At 42.7% G+C, this 20,657-nt stretch overlaps 1 protein-coding gene across 4 annotated transcripts in view; it reads left to right on the forward strand.

Annotated features, from left to right (window-relative positions):
- Nucleotides 1-20,657, forward strand: part of ITSN2 (intersectin 2) — a 173,748-nt gene that overhangs the window by 100,020 nt on the left and 53,071 nt on the right. For 3 of the 4 annotated variants that reach the window (XM_066596589.1, XM_066596598.1, XM_066596606.1), the window contains 10 exons: nucleotides 972-1,081; nucleotides 1,481-1,656; nucleotides 2,066-2,213; nucleotides 3,815-4,017; nucleotides 4,304-4,365; nucleotides 8,685-8,851; nucleotides 8,964-9,009; nucleotides 9,108-9,229; nucleotides 12,576-12,672; nucleotides 13,327-13,518. In XM_066596589.1, the coding sequence (XP_066452686.1) occupies nucleotides 972-1,081; nucleotides 1,481-1,656; nucleotides 2,066-2,213; nucleotides 3,815-4,017; nucleotides 4,304-4,365; nucleotides 8,685-8,851; nucleotides 8,964-9,009; nucleotides 9,108-9,229; nucleotides 12,576-12,672; nucleotides 13,327-13,518 (1,323 nt within the window). Of the gene's footprint in view, nucleotides 1-971; nucleotides 1,082-1,480; nucleotides 1,657-2,065; nucleotides 2,214-3,814; nucleotides 4,018-4,303; nucleotides 4,366-8,684; nucleotides 8,852-8,963; nucleotides 9,010-9,107; nucleotides 9,230-12,575; nucleotides 12,673-13,326; nucleotides 13,519-17,998; nucleotides 18,659-20,657 lie in introns of those variants that run through there. The other variant, XM_066596615.1, reaches the window with a different exon arrangement.

Below are 20,657 nucleotides of genomic sequence, written 5' to 3' on the forward strand. Positions count from 1 at the left end.
CCTCCTCGGTGGGGTAATAGGGAGACTCCTACATTCCTGTATTCCCTCAATCCAAGAGGTATTTGAAATCCGGCAAGAACCAGGTCCGACTCCTACCGACACGAAGCTAAAACTACCGTGTTTTCCCAAAAATACGACCCTGTATTATATTAATTTTGCCCCAAAGGCACAGGGTCTTATTTTCGGTGGATGTCTTATCATACATTACCTAGCAGGCGCTGTCCAGATCCCTCCCACTGGTCTCCACAGTTCCGGCAGGCTTGCTTGCAGTTCTCAGCCGCCTACAGATCGCTTGCTGGTAATGGGGTTTGTAAATCCCGCCTCCACCAAACGATTGCTCGGATGAGTTCTCGAGTGCCGCGGCTCAGCCAATCAATGCAGCAGCACTTGAAGCAATGACGGCCATTCAATGTTATGGCTGTGATTGGTTCATCGAGCGCTGCAGTGATTGGCTGAGTCGCGATGCTTGAAAACCAATTAGAACAAACTGAGTTACCAGCAAGTGATCTTCTGTCTGCGGCTAAGAACTGCAAGCATGTCTGCCGGAACTCCGGAGATCAGCGGTAGGGACCCGGACAGCGCCTCTTAGGTAATGTATAGCTTTCATGCAGTGGAGGTAGGGCTTTTTATCGAGGTAGGGCTTATATTTGAAGCCCCCAAACTCACCCCCTCCCCCAAAAAGATTCGGTGTATGACATATTTTAGGGGTAGGTCTTATTTTCGGGTAAACAAAGTAGTTAGAATGGTGCTAACACTTTTTCTGCTTATTAGCCGCCTCCTAGAGACAATAGCTATACCCATGGTCGTCAGGTGTGTTAAACAATTCTACAGATGAGAAATATATTTTTCCTACCCATGTGCATAACCTCATCAGTATCTCCATCCTAGAAAGCCCTTTAATATCTGTTTGCCTGTTGCAGTTACCGGAATGGAACACCTTTTATAATATGGTCTTGGTTTGTACTTTCCAGGCGCTGCAGAGAGCAGAAAGTCCGCAGCGTTTGTAAGCTACACAGCGCTATATCCTTTTGAGGCCAGAAATGCAGACGAGCTGAGTTTCAACGCTGGCGATGTTATTCAGGTAAAGCTATGGATAACTAATGTCTAATGATGATTTCAGTGGTTCCCATTAGCTTCGCTGCTTTAAGTGTACTGCCTTCTCATATAATCAATAAATCTAGCTTGCTATATAATCGTCTTGTTTTTAAATGACTTCTCCCACTAAAGGAGTCTTAAATTGCCGCGGTTCGTGCAAATTATCTCTAAAATGAGCATTTTTCTAAAGATTTGTGTATATTTTTTGTTGTACTGGAGTAGGAATTGAGGCGTTCTACGGTTACGGATACGAATTTTGGGAGGCATGATAAAGTTGATTTAATTTAAAAGGGCCCAGATCACAGATATCGATAGTATTTTCTATGATTAGATGTAGGATCAGTACCAGTCGCTGAGATGTAACGTACTCCTCTCTTCTCACCAGGTGGATGAAAATAATACTGGAGAGCCCGGTTGGCTGTACGGCTGTGCCCACGGAAATGTCGGCTGGTTTCCTTCAAATTACGCAGAAAAGGTGCCGGAGACTGAGAAGTCAGTTTCTCCAAAGAAGGCCTTACTGCCGCCAACCATATCCGTATCATCTACCTCACCGCCTGCCAAGTAAGCAGTACTGGTTTCTGCAATTTACAGAACTGAGCAGTGGAAGTATAGGGACCTTGGGGGAGATCTAGTAAGACCAGAGTTTCATGTGCCGGTCTTAATAACATTCCCTTGGGTATAAGGTGCAGCAAATGTATGAATAGGTGCATCTTGGGCTGTCTGTGTGCCTATGCATGAATGTTATGAGCTGGAGTACATTTCTGGTATAATGTATGCCAGTTTTTGGCAAGAATGATACATAAATGTGTCGGGCCAGGATGACCATGCCCCCTCCAAACAATTCACACTTTTTTTATGTAAGTATCACATTTTGTGGCTTTAATGTCATTTTGCCAACAATGTATTCCTATAGGTTTTTATAATCTGAGGAGGAGCTTAACCTTACAATTCATTTTCTATTAATTTCTAGGTCACTTTCACCAACTAAGCCCTCTGAAGTGGATACTGAGTATCAAAATCTGCCTTTCTCCAGCCTTAACGTTACTTCTACGTGGCAGAAAACCTCAGCATTTACCCGCACTATTTCACCGGGCTCCATCTCCCCATTACATGGTCAAGTAGGTGTCAGAAATGCCATGAGCACACATTGCATAGCAGTGCTAATTCTGTTGTTTCCTGGCTCCTCTGTAAGCATGCCAGCTTTAAGCCCCATTTACATGGGATGAATATTGGGTAAATGATGCCCAACTCTTGTGCTGTTACACGGGAGCGAGTTTCGCTGGCTCTTTGACAGAGCGGCCAGCAGGGGGCCAAGACGTCTGGAAGAGATTTCACTCCTTGCTCTCCCTCGCCCCTCTCCATTAACTTAAAACAGCGTCTGTTCAGTACTGAACAGCTGCTGTTTACACTGAACGCTCGTCATTCAGCATTTTATGCTACCTAAACGATGTTCCTGAACAAAGATCGTTCAGTGTACACAGAAGCCATTCAGTACTGAACGGCTGCTATGTTATGTGAATGGAGAGGGGCGGGGGAGAGCGAGGAGAGAAATTTCCTCCAGCTGCCCCGGCCCCCTGCTGGCCGCTCTGTGAGCAAGCCAGTGATCACTCCTGTGCAACAGCAACGGGAGCAAGTACATGCGGGGATGAGTGTTGGCATCGTTTGCCCGACAGTGGTCCCGTGTAAATGGGGCTTAACTTTGAGTGTTTATTTCAATGGAGATTATCCTTGTGCGGAAGAGGAAAAAAATCAGCCTGAGGGTAGTCAGGCCCTTCTTTTTCCAGTCTCTAGCTGCAGTATTAATCAGATTTGTCTAAAACAAATGTAGTTGAAAGTTCTGCTTAAGGTTATTTTCCAATTAATAATTACATTGGTAACAGTGTGCGGGATAATGGATAGATATATATAGATAGATAGATAGATAGATATCTATACTCAATCTTTTTCCTGCTGCTGCTCCTACGTATTCTCTATTCTTTTTACTTTGGCTGCAGCGATCGATTGTGTTTTTGTTTGTATTTTTTTTCTCATGCGATGAACTGAACGGTATGGCAATGTCGCCAATAAGAGGTCCTGACATAAGTGACATCCTGTAAACAGGTTGGTGCTTCTACATTAAAAACCCATGTGACCTGTTTATGGTATGTCGCCGGGCCAGAAGATCTGGTGATGTCATGGATCAAGATGCCTGACCCGTGATGCCAGATGCAATGCGAGTCTACTGATAAAATACAGTTTTGGGAAGGGAGGGGGCTCAAAACTGTAAAGAAAAAAAGAAAAAGTCAGACAAGCTGTAAGCACTATAAATCAAGTTTATGTGCTTATAGGAGAGGGATCCGAGGAGTCCAACAATGTGCCTTTTTTTTTTTTTACTTGCCTGGCTCCCCGTTCTTTGTCAGTCCTGGAAACTGGCACTCAATCCATGCATCAGACTCATCTCTGTAGTCTTTGCACGTGCGCACACACTGTTCTGCAGAGATTAGTCCGATGCATGGACCACCCACAAACTTTCAGGGCTGGCAACGGGAAGCCGGGTAAGTATAAAAAGTATATCTTTGGACTCCTAGGCCCTTTCCTAGTACATCCTTGGACTTCTTGGCCCTCTCCTATAAGCCCATTATCTTCTAAATACCTAAAATGCTCGTGGAACATGTATAATGTATACATCATCCTGTATAGAAACTAATTTTGCAGGCTTCATTCATATGTTGTGTTTCAGGGTCAGCCAGTGGAGGAGGTAAAGGCTCAAGCACTGTGCTCCTGGACTGCAAAAAAGGACAACCACTTGAATTTTACCAAAAACGATACAATTCTTGTACTAGAACAGCAGGAGAACTGGTGGTTTGGGGAAGTTCGAGGTCAGAAGGGATGGTTTCCGAAATCCTATGTCAAGATAATCCCCAATGAAGCTAAAAGCCCCGAGTAAGTGATATAATTTATCCAAAATAAAGTATGCCCTAAAAAGCGGCATTTGTATTAACTGCTAGTGGACACCCAACAACTTCAGATGTCCAGGTATAACGGCAGAGTCTGTAGCCGCAGTAGTGGAGAGCAGCAGACACAAGAAGAAAACCCTTCCTGATAATCAACAGGGGAAATGGCGTGGTCTTGAACAGTTCTGTAACCTGTGGTGTCTTGTAATACGGCTATAATAATATAATGTCTACTTTGCAGCATTAGAGTATAATGTGTGATATGTTTCCTGCAGATCTGAGCCTGTGTATGCAGCTGTCAAGAAGAAAGCGACGACCCCTTCGAACCCCGCTGAAGGTGAGGCCCGTAACCTGATCCAATTTCTCTCTAGTTCACATTAGTTTATCTTGGTGTGATTCCACGCAATTAATTTAGTGGTCATTTAATACATTTTACACTAACTGTTAAAAACCTGATACCTGTACTAGACTGTCAGGACAGACCCTATATAGGTAGTGTCCATTTTGCTTTACACACACACTTTCTGGACGTCTCACGTACATTGATCACTATGGACAAATTTTGTCCAGTGAAGTGCAACTTGCTTTAGACGTTATAGGGAGTCTACGGCAATTTTGCATCCGTAAAACTGCTCGCAGTGTTAAGGAAGGGCAGGGAAGAGGGGAATATATCGTACTTGTCTTTCTCAATAGTTGTAGTGGTCTCTTGGTTGAATGTTAATCAAAGCTGGGAAGCAGCTTAATGGGCAGAGCAAAGGGCACTTCGGGGAGAAGTCCCACCATCATAGCACTTCCTGGGGTGGCATGTGGCAGATTAAAAACTGATTTCTCGTCCGTATCATTGGGGGACGCAGCAAGACCTTGGGTATAGCTTCTGCCACTAGGAGGCGACACTAAGGATAAAAGTGTTGACTCCTCCCACTAGCTATACCCCTCCTGAAAGCATCCAGCTAGCCCAGTTTTTTAGCTTAGCGTCTGCAGGAGGCAGACGTGTAGTTTAGGTCTTCACGGAAGACTTTGCTTGTGGGAATACGGGGTGGCAGGGCTTTTCCCTGTCCTCCAAGGGAAGGGTGAACAATACAGTGTCTCCGCTGTGCTGTTTGCGCCCAACCCAACAAAGAATAGGTAACTCGATCATGCCTGTGTGCAGTAGATAGATGCCCGCCAGCTATAGCGAGTGCGGTGGGGAACACTGCTGGAGACGGACGCCGCAATGGAAGCTCGTCGTGCTCGGGGACGGATCTCTGCAGGATCCTCTGGAAGAGGGGTGAGTATACAGGAGGTAAATATAATTCTCTCCCTCCGTTCCCCCTCTCCTCTCCCCTTTAAGTCAGGGGCAGTCAGGAGCCCGCCGGAGACATTCAGCTTGTTGGAAGAGGCCTCTTACTTTTTCCCCCAGGGAACTCTGCTGCCCTGGGGCTGTAAGAGCTTGCCGGAGATGGCAGCACGGTGAGCACCGAGCTTTTTTTACCCGTTTTTTTGAGTCTACTAACCCCCCGCACTGACTTTTGCCTCTGTGGCTGTTAGGGAACCCCACGGCTGGGCTTCCAGTCGGCGTGGGTAGCAGTTAAGGCCCCGGCTTTTCGGGCCCTCCGGGACCTGTTGGGATGGAATCCTGTGCGGAATCAACTTCAGCTGCATATCGGACCACGAAGTCTCCTCTATTGTGGATGGCTGGACTGTTGCCGTAAAGAAGACTGTAACTCCAAGTAGACTCCAGCTATGCTCCTTCGGCATTTCTCCGCGGATCCTTCCTGCACAGGTACAATGTGTAGGATTAGGGTCCGACTTTGAAGCCTGGATCACGACTGCTTCGCTAAGCCGAAGAGTTGGGATGTCATGCATCCTCTCGCGTCTCGTTTGACGAGCATCAATTCGCTGTATGGCTGACGCGCCTCCCTTCAGGTGGGTGACTTTCTGTCAGCAGAGAATTTGCTGAAGTTCCTCAGCAACTACGCCCTTACCAGGTAAATTCTATTCCTTCGCGGGACGCATCATATACGTAAGTTAGTACTATACTTTCCATATACCGCGTCTTATTAGCTTGGCTGTCTCTGACATCCATAGACTCTGTCCATAGAGTTACTGTATGTGGTTAACCTCTGTGGACACTTATGCCATTTTTCAAGGTCCTTTCGTTTGGCGCAGGCCCTCTACAACCAGTGTGGCTGGGAGCCACTGGTGGTGAGTTTTCTGCTTATCACGGGTCTGGTTCAATTTTCGCCCTATGCCTTACTCTGCACAGTCCGAGAGACAAGGCATTTAAATCAGACGGGCTGGAAGTATGCTGCGAAGCCCTTCTGCTATATTCCTCCTCCATTGTTGCTTACAGAGGGCCGTGGAACAGTACACACCTATACGGCCTTCAATCATTCGCACTATTCTCTCCCTAATCCTGGTGTTAGCACAGCGAGATTCATGTACTTGTGTAATCTTGCTGCGACATCGGCTTTTCTTGTACCTGCTTAGAGTCTTGCGGTTGCTCTGACATTTTTGTAAGCAACCAACCCTAGTTACTACAAGGCGTCACCTGTTCCAAGGCTGGGCTTCATGCAGAAGGTGGATGCTGTGGACATTGTCACGGGTTCAGTGGGCCACTACTACTGGTATTTTTGAGCCATGTGTCTCCATCTCCCATTCTCTTGCAGTTTTATCTCTCTTGTATTCATCTGGGAGGCTTCCTTTTCACCCTTCAACAGGAGTACGGCCGTTAAACGACGGCCTGTCTGGCTCGGACAGGCTGAAGAACTTCTTGGCGCAAGTTCTTCTCACCCTACAGCTACTAAGATAACCAATGTCGCTTGTGAGGGTTATTAAAATACGCAGCATCTCGGCCATGCCGCACTTCAGCTATGCTGACTTGAGCCGGACGGCGGTACCGGGGTTCTGGTACCCCACATTCTGACGGTGGTCAGCTGCCTGTGCAACTTTCTCAGGACAGTCGACCCAGGAAAACATGACCTCATCTCGTAAGCTTCCCAGCCATAGTCATGGTGGGGCTTCAACCCGACACGATGGTGAAACGCAACGGGTCTTTTCGTGTTTGGCATTCTAGAATCCATTCGCTTCCTTCCTCAGGATGGGACTGTGAAGGTGGTGTTTACTGTCTGGATTTCTGTAAATGTGGCTGTCCACCTAGATCGACAGCTAGAAGGCCCCAGAGCTCTGAAGTTCAGCTCCTGTGCCGCTGATGACACCCCAGATGTTTTCTGGATACCTTTTCATACAGAAGGGGTTACAGCTGAATTTGTTTCTCGCCCTGAGGTCACGTACAGCTCAACTTGTCATCCAGTCTGCCTTCCGAGCAAGAGGCTTTATCAGGCGGACTTTTGCCATCAGGAGAAGGTTGTTATCCACTTGTTGTGTATTCCCTCACGGCAGGTGGTCTCTGGACCCACTTCAATGAAGACTTCAGTTGCCACCTTTATCGATGGTAGCTCGTCTTAAGGGACGCGCCTGTCACAAGTGGGTTCTGTCTGACTTTGAAGAATGCCACTTGAGTGGTAATCTGCAGTCGCCCTAGTTCTCTGCGGGTCCTCCTGACAGCACATTGTCAGTATGGGTTTTCATATTGTCAGGCCGTGTTACGGCACATATTACTCGAACAGCCGGTGATTTGTTGGAAGCTCCTCGTCAGGAGCTCTCTCCGGGTGATGCATGGGACTGTTACTCAGGTCCTTTTATACTCCATCTTTGAGCATACTGGATGTCTAGGCATCCCTCCATGCTAGTCGCGGTTGCAGCTTAATGCGATTCTTTACACCTGCGACTATGTATTTTTCCCCTCCCTTTTGGGCACTGCTCTAGAACGTCCCAAGGTCTTGCTGTGTCCCCCAATGATACGGACGAGAAAATAGGATTTTTGGTAAATCACTTTCTCGTCACGTTCATTGGGGGACACAGTACCCACCCAGTGTGGTATTAGGACTGTAACATGTACTCCTTATGGTTGGAGTGTCCTCAGCACTTGGTGGTAGAATGAGTTACAGTTCTTACGCATTGTTATTTATTAACTATTGTTCTCGTATCCTACTGGCTGCTCCTACTGCTTGCATACAAACTGTGCTAGCTGGATGCCTGCAGTAGGGGTATAGTTAGTGGGAGGAGTTAACACTTTTATGCCTAGTGTCACCTCCTAGTGGCAGAAGCTATACCCAAGGTCTTGCTGTGTCCCCTAATGAACGTGACGAGAAAGTGATTTTATGGTAAGTTATACCAAAAATCCTATTTTTCAGAGGCCTGCTGATAAGACCATTGAGAAAATTCCCTTCTCCTCTGCCCCTACTACCTTTAGGGTAGCTTCCCTGTGAGCACCACATTTTCTACTTCTTGGGGTTCATATGAAAGGCAAAGGCATGGCTGAGTGCATTTTGGCTATTTTTATGGTCCTCTACTTTCTTAAATATATACGTTCAATGGGAAAACAAAAAATTCAGAGCTCATAGAAAGGAGCATGACTGCAGGATCTGACAACAAAGGTTTGTTTGTAGTCTGTAACCATAGAAACACATAGGCCTGCATAGGAGCCATATACGCAAAACGCTAGAAGACTGTTGAGCCAATTTGAAAAACTGCTTCAATTTTTATCTTTGGTGCATAGGTGGACATTGGCTTTATATGTCTTTGATCTGTAGCATCTGTTTTTTTCCCCTATAGAATTTGTGGCCATCTACCCCTATTCAAGTAGTGAGCCAGGAGACCTCATATTTAATGAAGGGGACATCATCCAAGTAACGCAGAAAGAAGGCGAGTGGTGGTCTGGAATAGTTGGTGACAGGACTGGGATATTCCCATCGAACTATGTTCGCCCACGTGATCAAGAGGTGAATGCAGGCCCCAGTTTAAAGAAAAACTATTATTTTTCTATACAAATAAGTTTCATGGTTGTCATAAAACTTCTCTAACTTTTCTTCTCCTCATGTAATTGTCTTTCAGGGTTTTGGCAATGTTGGCAAGGCTGGAACTTTAACCAAAAAACCTGGTATGTGACATTGCCTTTTGTGGAGAATCCATGCTTTTGCTAGTGTTTTACTCAACCTTGCAGACCTGCTTACTGATGATCTCCCTGTTGAACCCCAGAAATAGCCCAGGTGACGACAGCATACACAGCAACAGGAACAGAGCAACTCAGCCTGGCTCCAGGACAGCTGATCCTCATACTAAAGAAGAATCCATCTGGGTGGTGGCAAGGAGAACTGCAGGTAATAGATATGCACAGATCCCGTCCAATACATGAAAGGAACAGTCAACATCCTGTTCATTAAAAAGGGTACCCATTAGAGATGAGCGAACGTGCTCGGCCCCGCCCCTTTTTCGTACTCGGGCGAAAAAATTCGGGTGGCGGCGCGGGGGGTTGCGGCGGGGAGTGGGGGGGAGAGGGAGAGAGAGAGGGCTCCCCCCTGTTCCCCGCTGCTACCCCCCGCACCGCCGCGCCTCTCCCCGCCCCCCCCCCCCCCCCGGCGCCCCCCGAATCTTTACGCGCGAGTACTGAAGTACTCGAAAATGGCGGTACTCGGGTGCGTAAGTACTCATTATGAGTACGTTCGCTCATCTCTAGTACCCATACCTTCAGATGACTTTTCAGAAGAAGCAGCCATGTGTACATGAGTTGAGTGTAAAACATTTTCTGTCCATTACATGCTTGTATTTTGTATTTTTCATTAGTCTTCCCATTTGCAGGCTCCATTTCTAATTCTCAGTTTTCTCTGAACTGGTGGGAGGCAACTAGTTACTATCATGGTCTCTATACACTGTACATGGAGCAAACTGCAGATTCTGTGTCCTAATGCTCTGTAGCACACACAGGCATAACATAATGGAGGACATTATATAGTTGTACTGAACAGTTTAGATGCTATTTAAGTAGCTTTTAACCCCTTAGTAACAAAGCCTGTTTAAAGACCAACTAATTTTTAAATTACTTGTTTTCATTGCCACATTCCAAGAGCCACACCTTTTTTAATTTTTCCACTTACCTGACCATATTTGTGGGACAAGTTGTATTTTTAATGGCATCATTTTTGGGATACTTGTATTATTTAGATTTTTCTAAAATATTTTTTTAGACTGATTGGGGCAAAAGAAAAGAAATTCTGCTTTTTTCATTTTTTGGATTTAGTTTTTACGGCATTCAGTGTGCAAAATAAATAATATTCTCTGAGTCAGCACGAGTCCAGCAATATCAAGTTAATGCAGTTTTTTGTACACAGAAATAGCAAGCCATAGCATTTTTTTTCCATCAACAGCGCTCTATAAGGGCTTGCTTTTGCGGGATGAACTCTAGTCTTCATTTATCCAATTTTTGGCAACATATAACATTTTGATAGATTTTTATTTCGTTTGGTTCAAGAGACAAGATTAACAAAATCAGCGGTTCTGGCATGTTTTTTATTTTTAATGGCGTTCAATCTTGTAGTATAAATTATATGTTAAATTAATTCTGCAGGCCAGTACCATTACGGCAATACCAAATTTATATAGTTTTTTTTTTTTTGTGTTCAACTTTTTCATTGCTGCATTCAAAGATTTCTAACATTTTTCTTTGTTTCTCAGTGGTACTGTGTAAGGGTGGTTGTTTTTTTTTACTTTCTATTTTTTGCCAGATTAGTTGTACTTTTCAAAAGTAGCATATGTTTTTCTATGCAACGTTTTGATAACTTTGTATTACGTTTTTTTGAGAGGCAGGAATTAGTTATTTTTGCCATGTTTTTTTTCTTTTCCTTCCTCCATTAATGTACACTGTGCAGGTTTCTTCTCTGGTGCAGTACGAATGCAGCAATACCACGTGTGATTTATTTATTTTGTAACATAGTTAAGCAGAAAAGGTGGGGTTTTGATATTTTTTATGTATATTATTTCTCTTTACTTGAATGCGCATATATATATATATATATATATATATATATATATATATATATATATATATATATATATATATATATATATATATATATACACATTTTTTTTTTTTTTTTTACTTTTGTCCCACTAGGGGACTTGAATATCATCATCTTTTACGATTTTTCTAATATACTACTATACTTCAGTATAGCAGTGCTTTGGAAAGCATATGAAGCTCAGCCAGAGCCTGAGCCTCATGGGCCACCGTAGCTGGCAGACTTGGAGACTATATTCAAGCCTTTGGGTTCCATAGCCACCCATCAGGACCCTGCAAGCACATTGCGGGGGTCCGATGGGTGAGAGAGGGAGCCCCCTCCCTCTGTTAGCATTTTTGTATGGAGCGATTGCACTGGTCGCCATATATGAAAGGGTAAACAGTAGGGATCCATGCTTACTTCAGTCCCCGCTATTAGAGCAAAGTGCCAGGCTGTCATCTGATGGTCGAGCATTTGCTCTCCTTGGCACGGGACCGGCGCCAGGCTTCTAATGCAATCACTGTCTAAAGACAGTGCATTAGAATAAAGCCCCTTAACGACCGCTTTCTAAAGGTGTATGGGCAGTCCTTAAATAATTAAGCAATGAATCACTGACTGTTAGCAGCTGCTTTCTCCTCTTCTCTCCCTAGACTGCTGTGGGCAGCATGAAACTACACCTCCCTCCATTTTTTTGTCATCCATCTCTTTTACTACAGACAGATTTCCCTTGATAACAGGCAGTGGACAGCAGTTCAGAAGCAGGGAAGACCCCCAATAACAATAACTTTAGAGGGATATTTCAGCACAGAAATGGGATCTTTGGGTAAATAAAGTGATCTGCACTTTTTGTAGTTATCCCACTGGCAATGAAAATAATGCAAGTTGTCCTAAATGTGGTGACTATTTAAAGCTCTAATGTGTGGATAGAAAAAACATAACGATAAGATACCAATAGAGTGTTAAAGCAGTGGGCCCACTAAGTGTCCTCTGTACAGCCCCCCACCCCACCCCACTAAAAAGTAAAAATCGACATGTCAATTGGGATTTGCCGAATGTCAAACTGCCCTTTAATACAAGTGTACTGATGAAATAAGAAAAAAATACACTCCATTGTGTAGGGTACCAAGGAATGATGTGAGACTGTGCCAGCAAAAGCTCTCGCCTAGTAGGCTTCTGCGCACAGCATGACACGCAAAAAAGCTCTGACTGCTGCAGCCACCCCCTTACAGATGCAGAAGGCTCTCCGTATACAAGCCAGCCAAGGAAGTGGTCATTCTGACTCTAAAACGCGTTGCCTGAATATAGACTCCCTATCTGCCATCCTCCAGTTCAGTCTTTCGGCTGTCTGATGTGCTGTGGCCGTTCCTATTTTTTCACTTGGATGACCTGATGAAACAATGGACCATGGAAGCGATTTTCAGTTTGGAGGTGGGACTGCTTGCCTCTTGTATACACCATGTTAGCCTCTTCTTTTTCCTGCCTGTAGACTCCACAATTGTCAGTCTGAAAAAAAAAATGCCAGGAGTAATTCAGAAAATATTAGACAGGGAGGAGGGAGATGTAGCTGCAGTTGAGCTGTACACTGTGATAGGGGAGAGGGAGGAGCAGACCCTGCAGAACCTTTTAATATGAATGCAATAAACTAGACACCCGTGTAATTTGTCTTCTTCAGGCCAGAGGCAAAAAGCGGCAGAAGGGATGGTTCCCGGCTTCCCATGTCAAATTACTAGGACCGACTAACGACAAGTCAGCTCCAGCGTTCATTTCAGGTAAAGTCTCCTTGAAAAATGTGCTAATATTTCATTTGATTTAATGAGAAGGATAGGGGGCCATTTATTAATTGTGTAATGGGATTTATAATTAACCCGTTCCAATCCACTGTCTGACCTGTGAAGACATTATGATTTAAGGCTGTACAGCTCCAATGTTGGAAGACATCTGTTGGGGTTCTCTTACTGTATATTGCCAGCCTCTCTGCTGTCGTAGCCTATCCAACGTGTCACCTCATGCAGTACTGGCTTTAGCCAGCAGATAGCGCTTTTGTATAACGGCAGAAAAAGAGTAAGCCCCCTAGGAAAACCAGGATACAAATTGGATTGGAAAGGGTTAAAGGGGTTTTGTCACAATTAGAGGTAATGGTATATTGCTAGTATTGCACAGGACATCCACCAATCCACAGTTGTTTCCTGATAGCGGCACTCCCACCCCCCTCTGTGCAGGATACGGTTACAATAGATACCTTCATCCCTAGGGTCGGCTTGGTTTGTAATATTAGGCCATATTCTAATGCCCTGGCAGAAGGGTCCCTGGAAACCTGCTGTAAGAAAAGGAGTAGTCCAACCTGGAGATCCTTTTGTACACTGTGCTACGGGGTGCGTAGAGATGACCTCTCTGCTGATACCTTGTCTCTTTACTCTCCTCAGTTTGTCAGGTTATAGCGATGTATGATTATATCGCCAATAACGAGGATGAACTGAACTTCAGCAAAGGACAGCTCATCAACGTCATCAACAAGGACGATGTGGACTGGTGGCAAGGGGAGATCAACGGAGTCACAGGGCTGTTTCCTTCTAATTACGTCAAGATGACGACAGAATGTGACCCCAGCCAGCAGTGTGAGTATTGACCCCATTTATCTGTCACGTTTTACTTTTTCATCTTGTGCTGAAATTCATCTGTATTTCCATTTGGAGTAATCCAGCATGCAGTTAGAGGGTTCTGCAGTACGTGATCTAGCAGCCCCTGAATGGAGCGCTAGGTAATAGGAAAATGTGGGCTGGCTGGCATTGTCCCTTGGCACTACCAGCGGATCTCTATTGGGGGAGCTGCCTCTCAAAAAGAGGTCGTCCTGGGTGAATAACCTTTTTGAAATGAGATTAGACGGCCCATTTGGGTATCCTTTTGGAGTGGCCCTGTAGTGTCCCTATAGGGCCAGTTAAATAGCCATTGGATCAGGTCACTTCCTTCTGATTAATTACGGTACTCCTCATTGATGGCATCACCGGCGTATGTAATGAAAACAGCACTTATGCGGCTTTCGTAACCTGCACATTTGCTTTATGTGGTTGGAGGCTCCATGAACACATTGAAGTTACTTATATCAGTGCTATAACGTATACCTACAATAACTATACCAAGACTATTGGTGGAGTCCACAATGCTCCCTCCGCTGTACAGGTACACATACTCTATGCGATGTGATGAGGACTGAGGTTTTGCATTACTTTTCTGTTGTCCGCATATCGCTAGAATAGCAGTAGAGCTGAAATGGCTTTGCAGAACTTTAAATAGATGACAGATCTACATTGTGTTTATAAAATATTTAGTGTCTTACTCTCTGGGATTTACACTCTTCAATTGCATTTGTTTCTGTGTATACCTTTAGAAATGATCCAGTCATTTATTCTTGTCTACAGGAGACAATATTATAGTAGTTATATTCTGGTATATAGGGGGCAGTATTATAGTAGTTATCTTCTTGTACATAGGGGCAGTATTATAGTAGTTATCTTCTTGTACATAGGGGGCAGTATTATAGTAGTTATATTCTTGTACATAGGGGGCAGTATTATAGTAGTTATATTCTTGTACATAGGGGGCAGTATTATAGTAGTTCTATTCTTGTCTACAGGAGACAATATTATAGTAGTTATATTCTGGTATATAGGGGGCAGTATTATAGTAGTTATCTTCTTGTACATAGGGGGCAGTATTATAGTAGTTATATTCTTGTACATAGGGGGCAGTATTATAGAAGTTATATTCTTGTACATAGGGGGCAGTATTATAGTAGTTATATTCTTGTACATAGGGGGCAGTATTATAGTAGTTATATACTTGTACATAGGGGGCAGTATTATAGTAGTTATATTCTTGTACATAGGAGGCAGTATTATAGTAGTTATATTCTTGTACATAGGGGGCAGTATTATAGTAGTTATATTCTTGTACATAGGGGGCAGTATTATAGTAGTTATATTCTTGTACATAGGGGCAGTATTATAGTAGTTATATTCTTGTACATAGGGGGCAGTATTATAGTAGTTATATTCTTGTACATAGGGGGCAGTATTATAGTAGTTATATTCTTGTACATAGGGGGCAGTATTATAGTAGTTATATTCTTGTACATAGGGGGCAGTATTATAGTAGTTATATACTTGTACATAGGGGGCAGTATTATAGTAGTTATATTCTTGTACATAGGAGGCAGTATTATAGTAGTTATATTCTTGTACATAGGGGGCAGTATTATAGTAGTTATATTCTTGTACATAGGGGGCAGTATTATAGTAGTTATATTCTTGTACATAGGGGGCAGTATTATAGTAGTTATATTCTTGTACATAGGGGGCAGTATTATAGTAGTTATATTCTTGTACATAGGGGCAGTATTATAGTAGTTATATTCTTGTACATAGGGGCAGTATTATAGTAGTTATATTCTTGTACATAGGAGGCAGTATTATAGTAGTTATATTCTTGTACATAGTGGGCAGTATTATAGTAGTTATATTCTTGTACATAGGGGGCAGTATTATAGTAGTTATATTCTTGTACATAGGGGGCAGTATTATAGTAGTTATATTCTTGTACATAGGGGGCAGTATTATAGTAGTTATATTCTTGTACATAGGGGGCAGTATTATAGTAGTTATATTCTTGTACATAGGGGGCAGTATTATAGTAGTTATATACTTGTACATAGGGGGCAGTATTATAGTAGTTATACACTTGTACATAGGGGGCAGTATTATAGTAGTTATATTATTGTACATAGGAGGCAGTATTATAGTAGTTATATTCCTGTACATAGGGGGCAGTATTATAGTAGTTATATTCCTGTACATAGGGGGCAGTATTATAGTAGTTATATTCTTGTACATAGGGGGCAGTATTATAGTAGTTATATTCTTGTACATAGGGGGCAGTATTATAGTAGTTATATTCTTGTACATAGGGGGCAGTATTATAGTAGTTATATTCTTGTACATAGGGGGCAGTATTATAGTAGTTATATTCTTGTACATAGGGGCAGTATTATAGTAGTTATATTCTTGTACATAGGAGGCAGTATTATAGTAGTTATATTCTTGTACATAGTGGGCAGTATTATAGTAGTTATATTCTTGTACATAGGGGGCAGTATTATAGTAGTTATATTCTTGTACATAGGGGGCAGTATTATAGTAGTTATATACTTGTACATAGGGGGCAGTATTATAGTAGTTATATTCTTGTACATAGGGGGCAGTATTATAGTAGTTATATTCTTGTACATAGGGGGCAGTATTATAGTAGTTATATACTTGTACATAGGGGGCAGTATTATAGTAGTTATATACTTGTACATAGGGGGCAGTATTATAGTAGTTATATTATTGTACATAGGAGGCAGTATTATAGTAGTTATATTCCTGTACATAGGGGGCAGTATTATAGTAGTTATATTCCTGTACATAGGGGGCAGTATTATAGTAGTTATATTCTTGTACATAGGGGGCAGTATTATAGTAGTTATATTCTTGTACATAGGGGGCAGTATTATAGTAGTTATATTCTTGTACATAGGGGGCAGTATTATAGTAGTTATATTCTTGTACATAGGGGGCAGTATTATAGTAGTTATATTCTTGTACATAGGGGGCAGTATTATAGTAGTTATATTCTTGTACATAGGGAGCAGTATTATAGTAGTTATATTCTTGTACATAGGGAGCAGTATTATAGTAGTTATATTCTTGTACATAGGGGGGCAGTATTATAGTAGTTATATTCTTGTACATAGGGAGCAGTATTATAGTAGTTATATTCTTGTACATAGGGGGCAGTATTATAGTAGTTATATTCCTGTACATAGGTGGCAGTATTATAGTAGTTATATTCCTGTACATGGGGGGCAGTATTATAGTAGTTATATTCTTGTACATGGGGGGCATTATTATAGTAGTTATATTCTTGTACATAGTGGGCAGTATTATAGTAGTTATATTCTTGTACATAGTGGCAGTATTATAGTAGTTATATTCTTGTACATAGGGGGCAGTATTATAGTAGTTATATTCTTGTACATAGGGGGCAGTATTATAGTAGTTATATTCTTGTACATAGGGGGCAGTATTATAGTAGTTATATTCTTGTACATAGGGGGCAGTATTATAGTAGTTATATTCTTGTACATAGGGGGCAGTATTATAGTAGTTATATTCTTGTACATAGGGGGCAGTATTATAGTAGTTATATTCTTGTACATAGGGGGCAGTATTATAGTAGTTATATTCTTGTACATAGGGGGCAGTATTATAGTAGTTATATTCTTGTACATAGGGGGCAGTATTATAGTAGTTATATTCTTGTACATAGGGGCAGTATTATAGTAGTTATATTCTTGTACATAGGGGCAGTATTATAGTAGTTATATTCTTGTACATAGGGAGCAGTATTATAGTAGTTATATTATTGTACATAGGGGGCAGTATTATAGTAGTTATATTCTTGTACATAGTGGCAGTATTATAGTAGTTATATCCTTGTACATAGTGGCAGTATTATAGTAGTTATATCCTTGTACATAGGGGGCAGTATTATAGTAGTTATATCCTTGTACATAGGGGGCAGTATTATAGTAGTTATATTTTTGTACACAAGGGGCAGTAGAGATCATTAAGCTGCCAACGTTTTTTGACATCAGTTGTTGTCAGACAGAATTCTCTTTACTTTATTGTCTATGCAGATAATTTTGAGTTTTATAATAGCAAAATGGAGCTATTACCACAGTAACAATATATTAAATCGCCTCATGCAAAAATGACATTGTGTTCAGACACAGACATTTATATTAAGATTGAGGCTACATGGAGACTTGTTGTAGCACAAAACATTGGTTTTAACAAGTGCCAATTTCCGACCAATGGAACACATGGAGTAACATTTAACTAAACGGCTAGTAAAGGGGAACCCTCATTGGGGATCTATTGGCTTGTAAAATCCTGACTGCCTGACGCTTGCACCGCATTACTGCTTGACTTCTTTAGTTTTTTTGTCTGTTTCCTAACTGTGGTTTCACTTTCTGCATGTTCTCTGCTTCATTTCCAGGACACAATCTTGACTCCCTGTATGAAAGCACCACAGAGACCCACTATCCCAGTGTATGACTATAGCGTGGAGAGCGCCTCGGTCATTGGCTTCAAAAGCACTCGAAAAAATGTAGTCCCGTGACGAGATCAAGCCGAGCATTACATTACCATGTTGCCTTTGGGTTTCATTTTATGTATGGAAGGATAGTGGGTCTTTGTGGGTCTTCCATAGCTTGCCGCTTGGCTTGGTGTGGTTTGTCAGCTCCGCCTACTAGCCAGTGTTTATTTGCGAGCATTGAATGTGAGAACCTCGTGCCGCTGAATGTCGCTTTGCTAGCTTGCACCTCCCTTGCTGCCCGGGTTCTAACCGCAGCTTTATTTTACGGGGTCTGGGCACACAAAGACCCACTAATCCGCTTCTGATCTCTGTGATGTCATGTTGTCATACCTTATTCCTGCTTACAGACTTATACTAGCGTTGGTCTCCTATGTATAGGAAGATCACAGTTTACCAAGATTTTCTGGAACTTGTAGTCCCTCACAGAGCCTCATTTTGGTTCCATTTGCTATTTCCCACAAAGAAACCATGTATACGGCTGCAATGTGAACACGTTACCTGTGCAATAGCTTTATATGTTCTTGGGGTTGTACTTCACTCTTGATAATGCTGCTGTCTTCATTGGGGGGGAGGGGGGGGGCACTCTTGAATACTACTTGGTTGGGTGGTTTTAAAAGTTTTCCAAGCTGTACAAGAAAAAAAATGTGCAGAAGCATGAAAGGGTTAAAAATAAGCTACTGTATACTTATATATACACTGACCACTCTGGTCCAATAGATTATTTTATTACACTGCAGTATACAATATACACACTTCAAATGGCCCAAGTGCATGTATATGGAATATACATGACTGGCGGAGGAATGGAGCAGTAAGTACTTTTCTTTTTTTCTTTAACCCTTTCTTGTCCTCTATACACTTTTAATATAACTTGGAAAAACCCTTTTAGGGTGCGTTCACACATTGCAGATCTGCAGCAGATTTCCCCCCTTCAGTTTGAATTCAGTTGAAAGGGTGAAATGTACTTCAGTTGTGCAGCAAAATCCGCAGCAGATCCGCAGTGTGTGAACACACCCTCAAAAAGCTTCACATGTAGCTGAAATGGTGCTGATTTTCTGAAGTAGAAAATCTGCATCAAAATCCGCATCATTTGTGCAGATTTTGCTGCGGAAATTCCCAGGGATCTGCAGCAATCCTTCTATTGAAAGAGTGAAATCTTCTGCAGATCTATGGCAAAAACTGCATCAAAATCCACACCAGTCTGCAGCACAAAATAGGCAGTGGATCTTGGGGCATATATGCACCAAAATACGCTATGTGTCAAGCCATCCTTAAAAAGGAACTGCACTCATCAGACATGTCAAAAGTTTTGACCTGTGGTGGTCCGGGTGCTGAGACCCCTGCTGATCTCTGGAATGAAGAGGCTGGCGCTGTGCCACCATTGCCCGTTGGGTCCTCTCACTACTGAAGACTTGCACTAAGATTTCTATAGACATTTATGCGTCTCCCTTCAGCAGCCAAGAGGAGGCAACAAGCAATAGTGACTACTGAATGGGCACAGTGCTTGGTTCAGCACTTCAGCGATCAGCTGGGGTCTCGGCTCACAGACCCCCAATGATCGAAATGTTTGTGTCGCTCTGATAGGTCAAAAGTTTTTAGTTTTTTTTCCCCAAGTGCAGTTGTTTAACTTTCCAAAGCAGTGACCTGCACCTCTCCAGCTGTTGGGAAGCTACATCTCAGAGTGCCCTAGCAGCCTGCAGCTTTCAGAGCATGCTGGGAGTTGTAGTTTCACAAGAGCTGTTGATGTTCATGCTGGGGAACACTGCTCTCTGAGCCATCTCCACCTAAAATTACATCTATAGAGGTCACCTAATCCTTTATAACAGTTTCACCATTGTGTCTGATTATAAGGAAGCTGGATGGGAATCATTAGGGTGGCCCTGAAACTTATGGCAGGGACTGCCACCCAGCTTTCCTTGACTGCTGAACAGCTCATATCCCTTGTTAAGGAAGAAGGGTCAGACAGTGACTTTGAGTCACCCAGCTTTTCCAGAAACATGTATTATTTAATGGCGAATCTGCAATTTTAGATGGAAATGCCCCCAAAACTGATGGTTCTCCTGATGTTCCTCTATCTTTATAGTCAGTATGTGTAAGTCTTAAATGCTCTGCTCGGATCTCATTGTATTCCTTGTTCCATTTGTCTGTCACTAAAGTTTATACATGATGTGTATGGCAAGGTATGATATTGCCAAAAAGTGTTTTTCCAAAAAAAAGTATTGCAATCTTTTATAGGCATTGCCTGTGAGCAATGATGACACAGAAATAAAATTATGTATGTATAATCACATGTAGCAGAGCTGAATTTGTCATTAAAGGGGCTGTTCAATTGTAAACTATTGATGGCGTATCCTTTTGGATAGGTTACCACTGGTAGATCGGCGGGGGTCCGCTACCTGGACCCACTCTGATCAGATACTTGACGGGCTGCTGGTACACTTGTCCACTCATTTTGTCTATGCAGAAAGCAGACAGCGCCGTTTTCATTACAGTGGCCAGGGTTGCTGTTGCAGGCAAAGCTTCCATTCACTTCAGTGGGAACTTTGACTGTAAGACAAAG

The sequence above is a fragment of the Eleutherodactylus coqui genome, chromosome 1, assembly GCF_035609145.1.
Source record: "Eleutherodactylus coqui strain aEleCoq1 chromosome 1, aEleCoq1.hap1, whole genome shotgun sequence".
Lineage (NCBI taxonomy): Eukaryota > Metazoa > Chordata > Amphibia > Anura > Eleutherodactylidae > Eleutherodactylus > Eleutherodactylus coqui.